This window comes from Micrasema longulum, unplaced genomic scaffold (genome assembly GCF_059751315.1).
Source record: "Micrasema longulum isolate JH-2025_06_02 unplaced genomic scaffold, ASM5975131v1 h1tg000925l, whole genome shotgun sequence".
In the NCBI taxonomy this organism is placed as follows: Eukaryota; Metazoa; Arthropoda; class Insecta; order Trichoptera; family Brachycentridae; genus Micrasema; species Micrasema longulum.
Window position 1 is genome coordinate 247,909 of NW_028278116.1, and position 22,504 is coordinate 270,412.

The 22,504-nt window shown below is 34.0% G+C and overlaps 2 protein-coding genes across 3 annotated transcripts in view; one reads left to right on the top strand and one right to left on the bottom strand.

Annotated features, from left to right (window-relative positions):
* LOC148278151 (uncharacterized) overlaps positions 1 to 22,504 on the top strand; it is a 168,307-nt gene that overhangs the window by 101,930 nt on the left and 43,873 nt on the right. The gene's annotated exons all lie outside the window — the stretch shown is intronic.
* Positions 6,488 to 22,504, bottom strand: part of LOC148278152 (protein timeless homolog) — a 64,764-nt gene continuing 48,747 nt past the window's right edge. For both annotated transcript variants that reach the window (XM_088231829.1, XM_088231830.1), the window contains 2 exons: positions 18,114 to 18,223; positions 6,488 to 6,589 (listed from right to left, as the gene is read on the bottom strand). In XM_088231829.1, the coding sequence (XP_088087955.1) occupies positions 6,570 to 6,589; positions 18,114 to 18,223 (130 nt within the window). In that variant the 3' untranslated portion in view covers positions 6,488 to 6,569. The remainder of the gene's footprint in view (positions 6,590 to 18,113; positions 18,224 to 22,504) is intronic.

Sequence of the window (22,504 nt, forward strand, 5' to 3'; positions counted from 1 at the left end):
TTTATACGCCTCCACTCGTTTGAGGGAACAGGGTTAACGGTGCACTAAAATCTACTTTGGCAAACAAATGTTTATCGCAGGAGGCTAAACTAGCAGTTCACAACGGAGTTCTAGTTCCAACTCTATATATATGGGAGCGAAGTATGGAATTGGAAAAATAATGATGAAAGTAGGTTGAATGCTGTCGAAATGCGATCCCTCAGGCGAATGTGTGGTAAAACGATGTATGGTAGGTGCACAAATGTCGAGATCCGTGAAGTGTGCAAGGCTGAGACATGCATTATTGACAGAATCAAGAAAGGGGTGCTGCGTTGGTTTGAACATGTAGAGCGAATGGACAGCGAAAGAACGGCTAAAAGGATCTACGATGCAAATGTTGATGGATGCAGAAAACGAGGAAGACCGAGAAAGACATGGCACGATCAAGTCCATCAAATACTTGAAGATGGACATGTCAAAAGTAGGAATAATCGGCGTGCGTGCATGAGAAGATGTATGAATGTAGAGGAAGCGAGGTCTGTATGCCAAGATAGTGTTATGGCGTTCTATCCTCTCTGCCTACCCCTACGGGGAAACGGCGTGACGGTTTGTTGTTGTTGTTGGATAATAAAACTCGATTGTAAATACACTAAGACATGTCTTGTTATAATTTTGCTCTGCATTTAAAAATGTCTGCCTTAAAACAGGTTGCATCTGGTTAGGCAGACTATACACGATCCAGGGAAATCTATTACCACAAGAATGTAGCAGATTATAGGAACTGTTATGCTAATAAACCATTATTTTTATTAATTCTCTCAAGCCGTGTATTTTGTTGCAATATAATATCGGTATTAACTTTTTGAAGAGAAATTGTCATCCTTTCTATTCGCAAGAAATTCCCCATTTGTTTTATTATTATTCAAAGCTTTTTCCGGCAACGTAGAAAATTGGAAGAATTGAATTTCTTACGAAATCCTAAATTTTCGTAACAAAAACCTATATTCGAACAAGGAAGTATTTTAATACAAGAAAATTGCTCCGAATGACAAATTTAAGAAAGTAAAGATACGAGAGTTAAAGAGAAAAGATTGCCGGTCTTATCAAACTCCTTCATATATGAATATTATTTTAAAGCATATTTTTATTACAATAAGATGGAAATGAAAAAAAGTGCTTTTTCGTTAAAAAAAGAAAGCTGTATAAAATAAAATAAAGCTTTTTACGCAAGATGGAAAATTTAACTTCTATTATTAATACATTCTTGAGAAGCAGCTGTTTCTTTTTAAGTAAAAAATTGTAGATTGAAAATTTATAGACGTTGAAAAGTTATTGAAAAATATACGGTGACAGCTTTTATTTTGACGACGCAACACAGATCTTATATAAATGTTTTGTACTGGCAATTACAAAATATTTTACAAAAAATACAAAATTTTCGGAATTTCAGCCCTACGGAAAAGTGGATATGAAAAATGTATTCTGACGCGCGGTAAAAATTAGAGCATTAAATTGAACGGTGAAGTTTCTTGAAAATGTACGAGAAAAATAATAACAACGAACTACTTTGCATGACGTCACTGGTTCTTCTGAATCAGCCAATGCTAAAATAGTTGTTACAGATTTCAGGTTTACGGTAAAGTCACTGACCAATCAGCAGAACTCTTCGATAAGAAGCGGAAGATATCTTGAGACACCACACGCGAAGTAATTTTAAAAATACAAACCTTTAAAAGATCATAGCGCTGATAATACGATACATAAAAATTTTGGAATTTTCTTTTTAATTCAGCTAGAAAAGAGAAATTGGCTTAGCTTAATACACATTGACACATAAAAAAAAATAAAAAATAATAATCATTTCCTCATTTTTTAACATACAAACATCCTTCTTAACGTTATTGTCACTTACGGTGCACAGGAATTGCATCAGATCAGATATTATAGCGTACCACGATCATTTTGTAAAGGTAAAATAATTTTAATAGTATTTCGCTTCAGGTGACACTCCTGGGAATAAACAAATAAAAACCATCACGCCAAACCATTTTCCCGTAGGGGTAGGCAGAGAGGATTGAACGCCATATTGTTTTTTTGCAAACAGACAATGCTTCCTCTACATACATCTTCTAATGCACACACGCGTCGACTATTCATACTTTTAACATGTCAACTGTTCATCTTATTTATTCAAGTATTTTTTTGAATTGGTCATGCTTCGTCTTTCTCGGTATTTCACGTTTTCTGCAGCTATCAACATTCGCATCGTTAATGTTTTCAGACGTTCTTCTGCCGTTCATTCGCCCCACGTGTAAACCAACGCCGAACTCCTTTCTTAATTTTGTCAATAATGCTTATCTTAACCTTACATATTGCACGGATCTCAACATTTGTGCGCCTATCGTACATAATAGAAATATTTCGCTTCCATACGTAAGGGCCGGCACCCGGACTCCATTGTGAACTCCATTTCGCTTTCTAAGGCAAACATTAAATTAGTTTTCCAAGGTTGATTTTAGTACTCCGTTCACCCTGTTCCCGGCACTTACCATCATATCAGTATGTTTCTATCTTTCTCAGTATTTACTAGGGATGGGAAATTGAAATATTATAGGGGGAAAAAATATTGTATGAATATGTCCGGCCAGATAAAGAAAACCGTTCTGAGTGTAAAAAAGAACCAGAACACCCTGGTTCTCATGGAAAATTTCTAAGAAAGGAAATCAAGCGGAAAAAAGTCCAACCCGTTGTGAAGCGGTTGGCGCGTTCGCCTACCATTCTGTAAGTCCTGAGTTCGATTCCTGAGAGGGTGGATATATTTTTTTTTCGTTGCATTTTACAATAGGTATACATAAGTCACAAATAAAAAAATCACTATTAAATAAATATAAAAAATCCCACAAAGGCATGAACTGTCCATAAACATGAACAGGGATAAGAAATGAAAATGAACAGGCATAATCCAAATCTAACTGTATTCCTAATAGTCTTGTATTAGGTAATATGCGAGTAAACACTGGTACTGAAATTTGCAACGCATTTTCTGAATATTTTCACTCCACTTTTCTAAATCCAGCTAGTATCCAATCGAGAAATTCCACTAATCCCTCATCTACCTCGTCTCATGTGTATACCTCAGATATTAATTCCATAGTGATTACCACAGACTATGTAAAAAATCTACTCTTAAAGCTAGATACATCAAAATCAGCTGGACCTGATCACCTTCCCGCATGTTTTCTCATAAATTCTGCTAGTACTATATGTGTACCAATCACTTTGCTATTCAAAAGATCTCTCAAAGAATGCACAATCCCACATATTTGGAAATCCGCTTTTATAACACCAGTCCACAAGAAAGGGCCTAAAACCGATATTGCCAATTATAGACCAATTTCTAAACTGTGTATAGTGTCTAAAGTATTTGAAAGAATAATCTATAACCAACTATATTCCGCCATTAAAAACTCACTGAGTCCATCTCAACATGGCTTTCTAAAAGGGAGATCTACTGTTTCAAATTTAATCTTACTTAATGATTACCTTACTGATTCAATGGACGGTGGTCATCAGGTAGACGTTATTTACACCGATTATAGTAAATGCTTCGACCGAATCGATTACAAATTACTATTAAAAAAATTAACTAAAATCGGTATTAGAGGTGACCTCTTCAGATGGTTTTCATCTTATATAGACAACAGGTCGCAAGCGGTAGTGGTTAATAATTTTATTTCTAGTTGGGTACGGGTCTCCAGCGGGGTGCCTCAAGGGTCTCTTCTGGGACCTTTGCTCTTCATAATTTTTGTTAACGACATTGATAAATGCTTTACCTCTTCGCGTTTGCTTTGTTTTGCTGACGACATGAAAATTTTTGCAACAATCAAGACCCCAGCTGACGTCTTTGATCTGCAGTCAGATCTCGACCGTCTAGAGGATTACTGCAACTCCAACTGCTTGGACCTTAATCCTTCTAAGTGTTCAGTTATTACATTTAGTCGCAAAGTAAAATTTTTACGTACTAACTATGTGCTTAAGGGTCAAAACCTCCAACGCTCATTATGTGTAAAGGATCTAGGTGTCTTCCATGATAGTAAATTACTTTTTGACGCCCATGTTGACAGCATCATAAAAAAGTCATCGCGTGCGCTTGGCTTTGTTATGCGTAGCTCTACATCGTTCACTATGGCAAAGACACTTAAAATCCTTTACTGTACATTAGTGCGAAGCAACTTAGAATATGCATCACAAATATGGAATCCTATGTACAATGTGCAGATATCACGCATTGAAAATATTCAAAAAAAAATCGTAAAGTTCATGTGTTTCCGGTTGAAACTTGAGTTTAAATCTGACCAGTATATTCATATATGTAAAAAACATCACCTACTGCCTCTGCAAAAACGTCGTGAAATAGCGGATATAATTTATTTACTTAAAATTGCCTCTGGTTCAATTGACTGTCCTGAACTACTTTCAAACTTTCTATCAATGTTCCTTCCAAAGTTTTAAGAAATAACCCTCTTCTTCACATACCTCTTGTTTCATCTAATTATAGGCAAAATTCATATTTATGGCGAACTTTTAATAATTTTAATGTACTAAATAAATCATTTAACATAGATTTATTTGAAAATAATCTTAATAACGTGCGGCGTTTGCTTTCAAAATAACTCGTAGTATTTTTTTTCTTTTCTTTTAAATTTACATTTAATTACTATTCATTTTATGTTCGAGAATCTTTTTTAACTTACTGTGATGCTACTTGTGAAAACCTGTAATTGGCTTATTTGTTATTTGTTTTGTTATGTAAATATGATATAATTATAGCTGTTGGTTATCCAAATAAATAAAAATAAAATAAAAATAAAATATGAAATGAACATGAACAGGCATATGAAATGAACATGAACAAGCTAGGGATCTAGAATTCCAATCGTCTATGCGCTTAGTAGCTGCAAGACGTGTTGTAATCTTACTCCTTTTTATTATTTCTATTATTTTCATTTTTTTTAGTATCATTAATACACTAAATTTATTTGTCAATTTTTAAAATGTGTAAATGGGAGCTAAATTTCTAACTGTCTATGCGCTCTGTAGCTGCAAGACGTCCTGTAATCTAGATCCTATCTGTTATAATTTTTTATTGATCTTAATTGAAAACGAGGAACTAGAATCCCAACCGTCCATGCGCTCTGTAGCTGCAAGACGTACTGGGATATTTATTAATTGTACAGCGCCCTTGAGGTGATTTTCACAAAAATGGCGCTATATAAATTATCCAACTATATATATATATATATACATATATATAAGCATATGTAATGAATATGAACAGGCATTTGAAATATTGGTTTTAAAGGTGGTTGTTTGCTGCGATATTTAAATGTCAGAACTGGCAAGACTGATCACCTAACCTTCCATGTGACAAAAAATATCTAGATACGCATCAATTGGAGTACCAATGCAGTGCCCTATACACCACTAGGTGCCGATAGGTAAATTATGATGATGATGCTAATAACGTGTTTTATTAAAATAAATATTTTATGCCTACATTGTTAGAGATTTAAGTTTGGATCTGAACTACCCCCTAAATTACTTCAAAGCGGTTAGATGTCGTTCAATTTTGTGAAAATAAACTCGAGTGTAGATGCTTAAATTGAAAAAATGATATTTTGTTCATTTTAATGCCAACGCGGCCACGTCACAGATCGCCGAGTTCAAATTGCTGTTGACCGACGGATAAAGCCTGGGCAGAGTTGCAGTTAAATTATTTTTCCGGGTGACCAGGAAGACTGAAGAGGCAGTCCGAGTGGAGCGAGTGAATGGAACTGACCGGGGGCTTAATGGAGGTAAAATAGGGGCGAACAGGGGCAAAAGGGGGACCGAACTGAGGCTGAATGGAACCTACTGCATTACCAAATGAACTCTTTCTAGATAAATCTGCAATATTAATGTAATTGGAATTTCAGCTGCAGGACGACTGTGATTATAAAGCTCGAAAATTTCATTACGCGTCAAAATCCGAATGGATTGTGTCCCTTTTCTTACTTTTAATCTACTTCGAATGATTCGGGATTTTAATAAGCGTAATGGTGCCGTCTTTTTAATACGGGAATTCAAAGTGCGTCTAAAAATAATTGAACTCTAACACATAACGAGGCAGCTTAATTCATAACGGAAAAAAATATCCATTTTGTTTTTGGCTTAAATGTCCGTAAATTATAAAAGACTGCTGGTGAAAATAAAAATTTCATGTTAGTGTAATAAGTTGCCTGGGCCTTGATTATGATGGGAAGAAAAATTTTTTTTTTTTTTTGTACAAAGTAAAATTAAGTTTTCAGTATGAAAAATAAAACCACATTTTTTTAATATTTTTTTAAACATGTTCAATTATCGGTTACCGACGAAGATACGAAGATTTTATAAAAAAATACACATTTTCGTACATGAATATCGATATTAGTTTATACCGTCTCAGTATATATCGATGAAGATAGCCGTTCATGATCGCGGCCCTCGAACCAGTTACATAAAAATAAATCATCACTTTTCAATTTTCATCTAGTGGGGCATAGGAGACCGTCTTACGCCTCACATGTCAGTCCTGGAACAATGGAATATTGCAGAGTGGAAACATATATATTAAAGTAGAGATTATTCATTCGAATGAAAATAATCGAACGCATTCGATTACTTAATTCATTTGAATGAATGTCCGAATTCAGTAATTCATTTGGATGAATTAGTAATCGAATGAATGTACGAACGAATTGATTCTTTGAAAATTTGATATACTTATGTGTTTGGCATATTGGGAGGTAGCCACTGATTTTTCATCATTTAGGCACTATCCCCCCCTTCCAATTTTATGAAACCCGTTTAATCCGTATTCCGGGGTGATGGGACAAGGCTCAGATCTTGGTTACTCAGTGGGTGGAAATGAATGATTCATTTAATTAATTAATTCGATTATTAAGTGCACTAAATTACTCATTCGATTAATAAATTCATACAATTATTTTTATCTCTTATTATAAGTCCCCTTGTCAGTAATCCGACCAAGGACCTCGGGCACGGTAGGCAAATGCGCCCACCACTGCACTACGAGAGGAACTTATATTAACTCGATTGCTTTTTTCATTATTTTACATTAAGTAGTCATTGAATCGAAAACATTTCTCCGGGTTCTGGATATATTTCACACCCAGAACCACCGTGTTCTCCATTTAAACGGAAGTATAACTTAACATAATGTAAAAATATCGCAAAAAATCTGTTGTAAATTAACTTAAGTAAATCAAATATATGTCAATTTTTTAAAACTGAAAACGAAAAATAACGCTTCTCTATTGTTATTATTATTATTATTATTGATAAGTTATAATTTATCGATTATCAGTTTTAACTTTGTTTTCAATCTATGATGAAATGTGTTAATTATAATTTATGTTATAAAGCACATTCTTATAATACAAGAAACAGCTGAAAGATTCGATGGTAAAATTTATCTGTACCTTAAAGCTGTAAAGCTGGAAGTCACATTTGGTGAATTGTTCAGGATAGCGTTTCGATGTTGTAAAACGGTTTCAAATGTATCTCTCGAAGTAAAAACACAATTAATTGCTGTTTTTTTGGATTTATAGGCTTTTAAAAGAATATATAAGAAAAAACATTAAAAGTATGGACTATCAAATAACTATCGGACTTTAATGTTTTTTGTTCTAACCGCCCGGTCCGCGCCCTAATTCCTCCTCGGACTCAAATATAAAAAGAAATGTAGAATATTGAATGAAAAACAATGTATTTATAAAACTTTTTTTAGGTATAAACATTAAATTACGAGCCATTAATTCAAACATCAATTATTTATGAAAATAACAGGTAAATACAGATTTATTGACATGATATTAATAGCAATAAAACAGTATGTGAAAAAAAGCAAAGAAAAATAATGAAATTAACGGCTAAAGAAATGGCATAATGATTAAGTATGGTTGATTTTCACAATAAGACTTAATCTTGTGCAAAATCTCTCACTGCGTCAAAGGTTGTTCGTTATGAAAAGTGTGGAATTAATTCGGTATCCACTGCTTTAATACCAGCAAACCGTTGAATTTTGTTGAAAGCATGCGTATTATTACTGCACTACTGGTGTTTTAGAACAAGCTTTTTCAGTAGTGGTATACCGGAGGACTCCAATGTTTTAAGCATTAATAGAATCTGAATATATGAACAAGATGACATTCATAACTCAACTTTGCAAAGAATGTGACTTTCAGTCTTTCAGCTTTAAGGAACGGATGTTTTTTTAAAATAAAATCAAAAAGATAGTACATAATATATTGAAATAACACCGGAAGACAACAAAATCTAAAATAGCGGTCGAGGACAGCCGGAATAGAAATTGAAATTTTAGAGAATTATACATGTATGTATATATATTTTTTGTTTCTTAACAATATACATAGAGGAATTACATAGCAATGAAATACATATTACAGTAAAAATAGTAAACAAAAAATACCACAAAGGCATGGCCTATTCGTGGGTATACAAAGAATTTTTTCTCCTATAATAAATAGACAGGTACAATATTTTTGTGCAATATAAGAAAGAGAAAATAAAATATTCTGTAAAAGATTACAAGGTACTTTTTTATTTTATAGTAATTGAAAAAGGAAATAAAAAATATTTTTAAAAAAACCAAAATATTCCATATTATTAAAGGGCAACAAAAGGGGCACAGGTCAAGACCACTTAAGGAATTAGCACGATATCGGGTAAGTAAATAACAATGCAAAAATACCTCAAATTGGCAAAACAACTAAAACATTAAAGGTTTACTCTAGTCAAATATGATTTTTGCTATTTGAAATAACATAAATGTTTGTAGCGAATGTTCTCGCAAAAGATTAAACAACATTACATCTAAAAAATATTTCACGTAAGGTCGCCGCCTAAATAAACACCATCCATTTTGATCAAATAAAATAGACGCTAAACTCAACGTTGGCGACGCGTCGTGAGCGGTGCTAAGCTTTCCTATTAGGAATATTTGACATAGTATGTAGAAGGTACTGTATATATTTTAAAAATAATTTTATTTTTTACTTCAGATTTTTTATAAATAGGAGAAATCGTGGATTAAACGTAGAGTGTCTTACCCAAATGGTGGCCTTAAAAACTAAGAGAAAAATACTACAATTAGAAAAAAAGTTGTTTATTTGCGTGTCCAAAATAGAACCATAGTTCGACAAATTGTTAAAAATAATCAGACAGCCTTCTCGTGAATTTGTTGTAGTGTAGGGCCAAGAACACTTGCTTTTTACTTTTGCCTTGCTTGTCGGCGACCCCCCTGGGGGGTCGCGACCCGCAGTTTGAAAAACACCGCCTTAGACGGTCGACTCATACGAGTACAAAGATCGGTACACTTTTAAGTTCGGCATAATTTGAAAGAGGTAGTAGAAAAATTGACGATCGTTAATCCGTGGTCCGGATAGAGCGAGCTCAGATAGTCGAGATTCTACTGGATCACGTTATCCTCGCTTTTGAAACATAGACTGTCAACCGACACTCCAGCCAACTGACGAGTGACACAGAGTTAAAGTAGACTGAATTATTTAGGCATTTAAATTTATTCTCGAAGGTAATTTTATTATGCGACGCAACCTTCCGACCGAATTGTCTCGCGGGAAAAGCGATCACGGGCTGATATAATTTGAAGAAAATAAATCGCATCTGCGGTACGAGTTACCAATTCAAATGAGGTGATTATCATTTCCAGACCCCATACTCTTCTGCCCCGGCCCACCCTGACGTATCACCCACTTCTTCAAATTGCCTAAAATTTGCGACAAGGCGTCATAGCGTTACATGACGTTTATAGGTTACAGTGATTGATATTTTGCTACAACTGGCGAAGGCCGTGTTTAAAACGTATTTAATATTTACTGCGGAAAGAGCGCTGATGTGTCATGCAAAACTTCCCCTTGAATATATTTTCACTCGCACGAAATACCTAACTGATTCAATGCAAGTTACATCAGGAAACCAGTATATTCAATTAACAATGTTTTTAAATGAACATTAAAATTTGGGTAAAACGTGAATTGAAAAAAACTTTTTTTAGTAAAGAGAAAAACTTGAGTTCTTATTATTTACTCGAATATTTATATTTTCAGACCATTCCCTAAATGTCGTACATAACTTGTGCTGGAAAAATTCAAATCGAGTCGTGGTAGAGTGGGATTTGAACCTGAAATCTTTGGTCCGTGAGTCCACAATCCTACCACGGGAGCAATACCCGGTTAAGAATGATGAGTTTTTGGTACAGATATTACTTATTACAACCTAATTTTAGCAATTTTTTGAAGAACAACTTTTCTGTTCGCTTTTAAATTTAAATTTTCAGCTCGGTTGGGCAGCGTGTAATAATTTTATGTAAATAATTATTTCAGGTTTTTCAAGATAGCATGTTTGAGGTAAAACTACCTACTACAAATTACAAAACAGATGGAGAACATTTAAGTCTAAGCAGTCTAACAGTCTAAGCATTACCAGGGCATATGACTTGTCATTGACTGCTTTCAGAGGCCCCTGTACACACTGTGCAATATTCGCCTGTACACACTGTGCAATATTTATCATTATTGAAGAAATGTGGATGTTCAAAAAAACATAGGCAAATTGGTGAATGTTACATAGAATGAAAAGTGGACACTAAAACCTGCCAATGACAAAAAATAAGCCCTGTATACGCCAAGGCTTCCATATATCTAGCCTCAAAATGTTCTGAATCTGCGACTTGTAAGAATTCAGTTCTTTGTCTACCAATATTTAGAATAACTCAAAATATTGAAACTAATACCAACTACAAATTAAAAGGCCGTTTACATGTGGACAATACAATAGATATGACAAAAATTTACTATCCCAGCTCTGTGAAAAACCACGATGGCGCTGGACAGAACGCTGGGACAATACGAAAATTCGGCCGCAGTTCAGACATGAGCGCTGCGAAAATGAATACACAACGCCGTTTATACCTTTTCATTTTATACCAAGATGCATTGGAATTGTTTAAAAACGAACTAATTAATAAAAAAAATATTTTTCAGACATTATTTTCGGCCGACAAAATGTGTGGGAGCGACACGTTCGCGTCGAGCAAATCGCTTTTGTCACAAGGTTATGTCTGAGCGTCTTCACACGAGGATAATGGCGGCTGCGCGCGGCGATGGGGGTAATCATTGTTCCGCGGAGATATCCTGCCTGTCTATTTCGGTGGCAATGTCTCGGAATAATTTTTTGTCTTACAAATTTTATTATATTTCAAACAAACAAACCATCACGCCGTTTCCCCGTAAGGGTAGGCAGAGAGGATAGAACGCCACAACACTCTATCTTTGCATACAGATCTCGCTTCCTCTACATTCATACATCTTCTCATGCACGCGCGCCGATTATTCCGACTTTTGACATGTCCATCTTTAAGTATTTGTTGGATTTGGTCATGCCATGTCTTTCTCGGTCTTCCTCTATTTCTGCATCCATCAACATTCGCATTGTAAATATTCTTAGCCGTTCTCTCGCTGTCCATTCGTTCTACATGTCCAAACCAGCGCAGAGCTCCTTTCTTGATTTTGTCGATAATGCTTGTCTCAGCCTTACATAATGTACGGATCTCAACATTTGTGCATCTATCGTACATAGTTTTACCACACATTCGCCTGAGAGATCGCATTTCGACAGCATTCAGCTTACTTTCATCCCTGTTTTTCCAAGTCCATACTTCGCTCCCATACATCAGGGATGGGACCAGGACTCCGTTGTGAACTGCCAATTTTGCCTCTTGTGACAACCATTTATTTGCCAAGGTCGATTTAAGTGCACCGTTCACTCTGTTCCCGGCACTCACCCTCCTTTCAATATCTTTCTCGGTCATTCCATCCCTAGTGAACATACTTCCCAGATACACAAATTCCTCTACTTGTTTTAGTATAACTCTATTCACAGTGATTTCACATTTAGTCATATTTTCATTTCTTTCAAAAACCATCACATTCGATTTATCGACATTCATCAGCAAATCGCTTCTCTTGCATACATCGTAGACTTTTGTTACCAAGAATTGCAGTTCCTCTTTGTTATTAGCAAGGAGTACAGCATCGTCAGCATACAAAAGACAATTGACTTTTAAATCACCCATTTTTGCTCCCATTCTTAAGCCTTTCAGTTCTTTCATGCAGTTATCGATATACACGTTGAACAGCCATGGTGACATAACACATCCCTGCTTCACTCTTTTATGAATGTCAAACCACGATGTGTATGATCCATTTACCCTAACACATGCTGTGCTGTCTTTATACAGAGAAGCAATAGCACGTGTTAGATTTACGCTTACTCCGTACTCCGATAACACCTTCCATAATTTTTCTCTGTCAACTCTATCAAACGCTTTTTGCAGATCGACAAATGCGCAGAAAAGCTTTTGGTTTTTAGCAAGAAATTTTTCTGTCATGTTTCGTAAAGCAAATATTTGATCCATACATCCTCTTCCATTCATAAAACCGCTCTGAATATCCCACACTCTATCCTTTGTAACTTTTCTTACTCTATCAATCAGTATTCTTCCATACATTTTGCCAACAGCGCTCAAAAGGCTGATTGCTCTATAATTTCCGCATTCTACTCTTGAACCTTTTCCCTTGTATAGAGGCATAACAACAGCCCTTCTCCAGTCTGGAGGAGTGTATTCCTCCTCTAAACATCGGTTGAAAAGTTTGTGCAGCCATACAAAAATTATTTCACCGCCCGCCTTTATAAATTCTGTAGCAACATTATCAAAACCTTGCGCTTTTCCATTCTTCATATATTTGGCAGCAATTCTTATTTCTTCCATTCTTATCTCTGTCGTACCATCATATGCATTTAAACTTACCTGAGGAGGTGCTGCAGTGCTTATATTTCCTGTATGTGTTTCATACACCTCCTCAAAGTATTCCTTCCATCTTGTTTTTATTCCACTATCATTTGTCACCATTTTCCCATCTTTTCCTTTTATAGCTGTCATACATCCACTTTCATTACTGTTTCGGGAATTTTTCACCGCTTTCCAGAATATCTTTATATTTTCTTGGAAGTTCTCGGTCATTTTGATTCCCTCTTTTTTTTTCAACATTTTTTTTCGTTCACACACACCTTGTTTCACTCTCTTCTTACATTCATTATATATGCTTTTTAATTCTGCATACCTATTACCAATCGCTTTATTCACTGTCAGCAGATTTAACCATGCTTCCTTCTTTTCTTGCACTAGTTTTTTTATTCCATTGTCCCACCAAGCATCACCTTTCTTTCTTCCTTGTTTCGTTATACCGCATATTTCCATAGCAGATTCACACATACCATTTTCAAACATTCCCACATTGCATCAATACTCATATTTTCCACACATTCATCGATCAGTTTAAGATTTACGGCCCTTTCAAATTTATCTTTATTATATTTAATTTAATTAATTTCATATTATTAGGTAATTCATTGAAAAATATGTAGTAATAATAATAGATATTTTTTTATTATTATAATTTTTTATACAGGATACAACGCAATAAAAAATAAGTTGTACGTGTGTACTTATTAAATAAGATTTATTTCTAAGAGATTATTCGCAAAAGCTGTGAGAACCATGAAAAATGACAATTTTATTGTTTTGGCAGTATATATTATTTATTTATTTTATTTATTTTAAAGAAACAAATAGTCGACAATGATAAAATAACATAAAAAACGGTTTAAAGACAGACTAGCGAAGTTTCTAAATAAGAATCATACATATTATTAAATTGTGTTACAACAAAAGGTTGTGTTTATGTGTATTTGTATGAGAGTAAGTGTAGATGTGTGTTTATGTGTATTAGTGTAGGAGTAAGTGTTCAGGTGTGTGTAAGTGTGAGCATCATTAAATAGAAAGTGGGATTGTATCGCAGCCAGAAATAATGAGTCTTAATTTATTTTCAAATAAATTAAAGGGCATGTAAAATATATCAATAGATCAACAATATTTTGAGTTTGTCCAAATTTTTGTAGACAAGGACTGGATTCAACTCCCTGGGGAGCTGTTTATATTAACAAATTACAACAGAGATGAAGAGAATGTAACACAGTGTGTAAAGTGGCCACTTAAACCAGCCATTGACAGGTCATAAGCCCTGTAGATGCCTAGACTTCTATATTACCTTATCTTAAATGTTCTTTATCTCTGTTGTAATATGTAAATATCAATAGATGAAAAAAAGCATTAAAGTTAGAGCAAGAACGACAGAGGAAAGAGTGTTGTGCATAGTTAGTGCTAGAGACTAGCAGATGGAATAAATACTTATTTCTTGTCACTTGTCATTTCTTGTCTTAGACATTAAGATCAATTTTGGAGAGTAGGTTAAAAAATCTACATTATTATTTAATAATGTGTATATTCCCGACACATGCGGGCCATATGTGTGTGGTATGTAGCATTACTTAAAAACAAAGGCAGTTTAAATATTTTCCGATGTTTTTCGAAGTGTTCTCAATCCCGAATTAATTTGTATTTTACTTAGGAGGTTAGTATCTACCCTATAGTTTAATATTATATACAGAAATTTTATATCGACAACAACGCGGCGTTTTATCAAATTGCTGTTTACACGTGGGCAACGGTCAAGTCCTGGAACAAAACGATATTGTTTTGTTCACGCGTAAACGGCTTTTGAGGAACAATTAAAACAGAAGCAAAGCCAGTTAAAAAAGAATTCCGTACTAACTGAATTATTCATAATACACCACATAAAAAATAAAGTACCCATGAAGGTATAGATATAAAAAATTGAGGAGCAATGATTTTGATATACAGTTTTTTATTTTTATATTCAAATTCCGTTTGAGAAACGATAAAAAAGTACTTAAACTTTTACATACATCGTCGCGTAAAATGAAGAATAACACATAAATCAATACATACATTTTACATCCTATTTTACGATAGCGATAAATATGGTTCGACAAAATCCTTCAGTATCAATATTCGGCGTAAAATAAAAAACATAATAGAAAAGTTTGCTAGCATAAATAAAGTCAAACAAAAGAGAAGAAAATGAGATGAAGAATTTTGTCGATTAAGTAAACTCCCATCTAGCACTCGGCTGTTATAATAACTCGTTGATTAGAAGTTTGAGGTATTTTTTATTACATAACTTAACGACGGACATCACTCTTCTAAGAGAAAAGAAACGTTAGGAGAAAATTTCGGCTACCTTCGTTTGTTTGCTAAAAGAAAAACAGACATAAAATTACGAAACTATTTTTATATACATGTTTTGCGTTGTAAAAAGTTCGTGGGCACCTACACTTGTAATAAAATACTAATCGCCTTTAGCTTCCATCTTATTAAAGGTACACCAGTTTCCTCTGGCAAAACCTACAATAATGAAAGGAAGACAGTACGAGCAATAAGGAAAATCTACTGTTAAATATTTACTGCAATGAGGAAGTAAGGTGTCTTTTTTTTCGATTTTTATTTGTTAATATTAATATAATATCGTATTATCATGGTATGGTGGCCTCCGTGGTGTAGTGTTCAAGACGCTCACACGCAGAAGGTTCCGGGTTCGATTCTCGGTGAGAACACAAAAATTATATGTGATTTTTTTCAAGCCTGGGTGTTCTGTGATGGAATTTACCACTGTGATTACTGGCCTGTTGTGGTAAAAAAAATTATTTTTTTTATTTCTGAAATAACTGCGTGTGTGACGTCAGAGGTTATTCTCTGACAGTTCTTCCGATTGGTTCGTTTACGGTGACCAAACCAGATATCCTTCAAAGCTCTCATATCATTGGATGGTTCATATGAACCAGTGGCGTCATTCAAAGTAGTACGTTTTTATTATTTTGGTACATTTTCAAGAAGTTTTGACATGCAATTGAATGCTCTAATTTTTACCGCGCGCAAAAAAAACATTTTTTTGTATCCAATTTCCCGTGGGGCTGAAGTTACTCATTGAGAAAATTATATAAAATAATAAAGTAAATCACAGTAGGTTTTTGAATTCCACGAAGTTTTTCTATTAAAACCTTGTATTATTTGACACGTTTCGTTTTATGAAGACAATGCCGAATATTTATACTTAAATAAAATATATTTTTTTAGAAGTCTCTCTGTGAGTGATTTAAGAAGAAAATCATAATCAGTAAATATACAAAATGCTGTGAAAATCAAAGAACATTAAGGATTTCTACCATCTTACAGAAAACAATCGACAGAAAAAGGAGTTAAAACAAATATGTAAAGTTACAAGAAATATGTATATAAATATAATATAATCGTACCACAGGCGAAGTAAAAAAAAAACATTGTATTATACATATTTAACTATAGATGTTATTAATTTGTGATAATTTTTATACCTCGTATACAGCCACAGTCTTCGAATAAGGTAGCAACTAACATTCATAATACAAACGTAGGTACTACGAACTTGTATCTAAATAATACGTATAGTAAAAAAACATTGGTTATTCAAGTTCACACTTTGTTAAAATCACTTTTAACGACGTCGGCAGAAAATTATGTGATGTTCAAAATACAAACCGCTCTATGGTATGATTATTGAATTATGAATAAAGTACTTAAGGATTTCAAAACCCAGCTACAGTAATAATTAAAATGGGTAAGGATCATTAATAAAGGACCAAAACGTAACTTTTAAGGACTCAAAATTTACAAAGGTATATTGTAGGAAGAATACTAAGCACAAACATTAGGCCGGTTAAAAGGAAATTACGAATATTGTGCCACATAGTGGGCTTTATTATGTTTATATACAGATTCCACTAACCATTTATTTACTTATATTAAATAATACTTTGAAAAAACTATCATTATCATAGTTATTAATGTATGTCTATAGTTGTAATTACAAACATAGTAATTACACAATAATTATATATGTAGTAGCATATTTTAAAGTGCAATGTAATACATACAACAATATATAAACAGTAAAATGAGAAGTGAATGTTAAAAAGCTTCACCTATTTAATATTTGATTGAAAGGGTGCTCTCTTTTGACCCCTTTTAATACAGCAATGTTACCTGTGCTAAGTATGTATATCCCTAGGTAGAGAATTAAATATTCTGGGAATGGCACAGGTAATGATCGTTGGCTATGGTAATAATGAAAATAAGGAATTATAAATAAATATTATTGTTCAATTAGTATTATTTATTTAAAATCGGCAGGCTTCTTTAAGTAAACGAAAATTTAAAACGATATGACCATGTGATATTAGGATTGTCAAAATCACTTTGAGAGACGTCGCATCGGTAACTTAAAAGTGTCCTCGGTTTGGCTATAATTTAACGAAACTGGGTTGATAGTTTTTTTTTTATAATGAAATTTACACTTTAATGCATTTTCACAAGCCTGAATATAAACATTTCAAATACTGGGCAGTAACAAGAGTCTCTCAGATCGAGAAGGTAAGTGTGACTGCCTGACTAAGCTTCATTACCATGTTCAAAGTAATTAGAAAACAGTCGGTTATGCTTTTTCAAATATTATATTTAAAACCTGCGTGTCTAATCGGGAATTTGCTTGCGATTTAGTTTTCATTTTATAAGAATTTAAATTAATTCAAAATAAAGAAGTACGGTTGAAACTCGTGGAAATATTATATTATAAGCTATAATCCTAAATTGAATGTGTATTAAATAACGTTTTCTCGCATATATTTTTCAAATAACATACATGTACGAGTTTATGTATATATGCATTATAATTCTTAGTAAGCAAAATGAAAAAAAAACATCCATGACTTTCCGATAATGAGTCGTAGACGAAAACATTTTTTTTAAAATAAGTAAATATGCGAAACAAAAAATTAAAAAAAAAAAAAAAAACTAAAAGGCTTCAGAGAAAATATGCATTATTTTATATGCATAGATGGAACAAGAATACCTATAATAATGGAGAAAAATTCAAATAAACATCACGAGATCGTCTACGTATGATAATCACTTTTTTATGCACTGTTGATTCTGTAAAAGGAAATGGAAAAATATGTTCCAATGACGTGACTTGACTTACCTATTTGTTCAGCCCCAATATTGGCCATGTATATGAGCTTCATTACATCTATTTCTTCATGCGGTGGCATCGACTCGTTTCCGAAAATGTCATTCTCAGGCCACACCTCCCTGAAACACATGATCAAACATGTACAGTACATGGCATTCACAACAGAACCACATTCAGATGGCTGTTTCAGTCAATCGTAAAACATTATTCCGACTTCATTTTATTTCTGGCGTATTTTTGAAGGAGTCAATGTAAAAAAGGTACCTGCTCATTTAAAAGGAGATATGATGAGAAAATCGAAGAAAACCAAATGTCAAAAATCATGACATCAGACGGAAAGTATTAAATTATCTCAAGAAAATGTATTATTAACAAAACTCATAATTACGATCAGATTTTATTTCAATACATTAATTTACAGGTACATATTCTTAAAACTAAATATTTAGATTTTTATAAATCATTAAAGCTTTTTTTACGCATTTTCTTCGTAACAAACTTTAAGAATAACCACTTACTGATTTTTCTACGTGTACGTCTACGGATACGTCTCTAAACCGGTAGACATAAAAAAGTCGGTTAGTGGTTATATACAAATATTTAATTGTGTTTTTACAGTTTAGAGATGAAAAGGAGCCTCATGCAAAGGGCACACACTGTACTCATCAGTCAGAATTCATTCAAAAAGCCCGCCAAATGAAAATCCAATTACCGACATGTCAGTGTTCTATAGGTAAATTCTAACTGAGCAACATGGCCGCCCTAATTGAAACAATTTTCTCAGAATCGATTTCCGATTAGACAAATAATGTTTCCTTATCAAACAAACAGAAAAGAAAACGGTGTAATTCGGAGACATTACCAGGGGGTTAGTAAGGTAGGCACAGTTAAGGAAAAGTTTTAGGTGAAATAATGAATGCGAGAAAAAAAAAATATAAGAGAGTTCTCGATTTTGAAATCGAGAGAATCTTCGACTGCAACATGAAAAATTTAGAAGATATGGCGGGAAAAAATAACAAAGGCTACCTTCATCGGTATATGCCGAATACTTTTTTTCTGTACTTTCTCTATCTACCTCTGTATCCCTAACGACTTGTCACCTCTGACGTCATGTAATCGAATTGAACCAATAAGTGACGCCGAAACTTTACTCTGCGTTCTTGACTTTTTTTGAACCGTTTTCATTTTTATTTTAAATAGGTTTCTGTGATAAACAGTGGCCACTTCAAAGCGATTATAAACTCAAAGAAATCCAATTAAAGCAAAAAACGCTTGCTTGAAACAAGATTTGAATTTGCCTTGAGACAATTGGAAGATGTGGAAGATCTTTCCAATTTTCGGCCTATTTCAAATCTTCCCATCGTATCAAAAATATTAGAAAAAATAGTTTCTCATAGGCTCGTTAATTATATCGAGCAGAATTCATTATTTTCGGTAAGGCAATCGGCATACCGACGTTTTCATTCTACGGAGACAGGAGTGATAAGAGTGCTGTCTGACATTATAACGGCGGTAGACTCTGGTAATCTAGTGTTGTTGGCTCTTTTGGACATGAGTGCTGCATTTGATACTGTAGACCATAACATTTTGCTTGAACGTCTGGAAAAAACTTATGGTATCCGTGATCAGGCACAAATGTGGTTCAGTTCATATCTTAATGAAAGAGAATATGCAGTTGTGTTCAAGGGTAATAGCTCATCCAACTTTAAGGTGTCTACTGGAGTACCCCATGGATCAGTATTCGGACCACTCCTCTATCTCCTGTACACCAAAGATATAGAGAATATTATCAAAGAATGTGGATTGTGGTCTCACTGCTATGCAGATGATACGCAGATTTATTTTTATTGTAAACCGAGCGAGAGGAATGTGCTTGTTGATTTGATTAATGGATGCATTGAGAAAATAAGAAACTGGATGGCTGAAAATAGACTAACACTTAATCCATATAAAACGGAACAAATATGGATGGCTTCAGCCAGATTTGATTCAGGATACGGCACTACCCGATGTGAGGAGTACCGCTTTACCCACCGTTAAACTACTGGGAGTCATCCTTAATTCTGACCTTTCTCTTGACGCTCAAATTAGTAGAACGATAAGTTCATGCTTTTACCAGCTGAGACAGATTAAATGCATACGCAAAAATTTGCCAGTTGATGCCGCCCGTCAATTAATAAATGCGTTTGTAGTGTCTTGAGTCGATTATTGTAATGGTATCTATGCAGGTCTACCGATGAATAAAATGACTCGCCTACAGGCTGTATTAAATGCCGGAGCGAGACTTATTTTTGGAATCTCTAAATTCAGTCACATCACTCCACTACTTCGAGAATTGCACTGGCTACGTTTTCCACAGAGGGTAGAATACAAACTCTGTTGGCTTATGTATAAGTCACTGCACAACTCTGCTCCAGAATATCTAAGGGAACTCTGCATTCCAGATGAACTAGCTGACAGACGTCTTACGCTTAGATCAGCTACATCTACGTCGAAAGGAAAAGTTATTATACCTCTACGCAAACAGCGCACTAAATTCGGCGAACGTGAATTTGCGGTCGCAGGCCCTACGGCATGGAATGCTCTCCCAGCAGAAATCCGAAACTGTGAGAGTGAAGTGATGTTTCGGAAGAAACTTAAAACCCACTTGTTCTCTAAATCATTTGAATAAACTCTTAGCATGTGGTGGAAAAGTAGTATGAAAAAGTACATTATTTTTCTTAAATTAAAAAGTTAAAGTTAAAATTAAATTTATATCTTTATATAATAACTTTGTAAAGCGCCCTTGAGGTATTATATTATGAAAACGGCGCTATATAAGTTATCCATAATTATTAATAATTATTAATTACCAAGACGGTATGTTTTACTTACGCCTGCATTTGTCAACCGAGGCATTAAAAAGCCGGCTCTTTTGACATCTCGATAGGTACTCAGCTAAATAATAAAAAAAAGGTGGAAAAAATATAACAAATAAAATTATTTTTTATGGTGGCAATGTTTTTACGTCTAGATGCTACTGTATGTTAGCACAGAAACTAGCCACATTATCTCTGCATCTCTAACCGTTCGGATTTAAAACTGACAGGTATGTCAAAATTTAATTCGATTTTAAAATTTTCTTATATCTCTTTCGTATTTTAAACATGCTTTTTAATAAAAAAATTGGCCACCTTCGAACGACTAAAAAGTTAAACTAATTGTATTAAAGCAAATATTGCTCGGTGAAACAAAACTTTTGTCACTTTTATTGAGTAGATATGTATACCGTGGGGTAATAGACTCGTCGGTAAATACCGATGAAGTTACCTCAAAACTTGAAGATAGAGTGTCGGTAGTGCAACTTCGTAATTGTTTGGAAGAATTTATTTTGACCTATATCGTCATAATGAAGGTCACTTTAATGCGTCGATATGGGTACCGTGGCGTACGCGTCCTCTTGGTACATATCGATGTACCTACGTCAAAACTTAAAGATAGAGCTTCAACTATACCTTAAAGGTGAGGGTATGACGTCCTTAACTGTCCATTGTAATCGTGGCCTTGGGGTAGTTAAGATAGTTTATAATCTATATTACTTGAAAATATAAATGATCACGTTTATAAATGTTTCTGTACAAAAACATAATTGGAAAAATAAAAAACGCGGGTAAACTAAGGTACATAAATAATACAATATCGGCATATTATTATATCAAACAGTGAAGACACATTAAAAGCTTTAATTTCCACGTTTGTTTCAACAATACATTTATTTATTATATCATAGAAAATTATCAAAATATTTACACTTCTGAAAGTTCTAATTAATTAATTTATTTATTTACATACACAAGTTTATTGTACATTATTTGAGACATAAGTCCCAACTCCATTGGACTAAAAGTCCAGTGTTGAGATGGGACTAGAAATTAGTTGACACAGACAGATGAGTAGGTATATCACCACAAATATAGGATCAGAAACATATATATTTTTAAAAAATACATATTTATATATCTTTGGCACATCAATATGGTAAACAGTAAACTCAAGCATTGGGGAAATCATCAAGGAGTTTCCTACTCTAATCTTTCCCACTAAGAAAAATCCAGTCCTTAACTCCTTGCTTGAAAATAGTTTTTGTCCTTGAGAGCTTAATACGTTTTTTCAAAATATTGAACACTCTCGACGCGATAAATGAGAGATGCCTCTGAGCAAAAGTCGTACGAATTTTGGGTATGACATAATTTATGCTCTGGGAAAACCTCGTACGGACATTTCGCTGAGACCAGAAGTGTGTAAGTGTTTCTTTTAGGTACAGTTGTCTCATATCCAGCACCTTCATGTATTGGAAGCATGCAGGTATTCCATAGGTTGCAGTGGATTGAAACAGAGCAAAATACGCACTTCTGATTGTG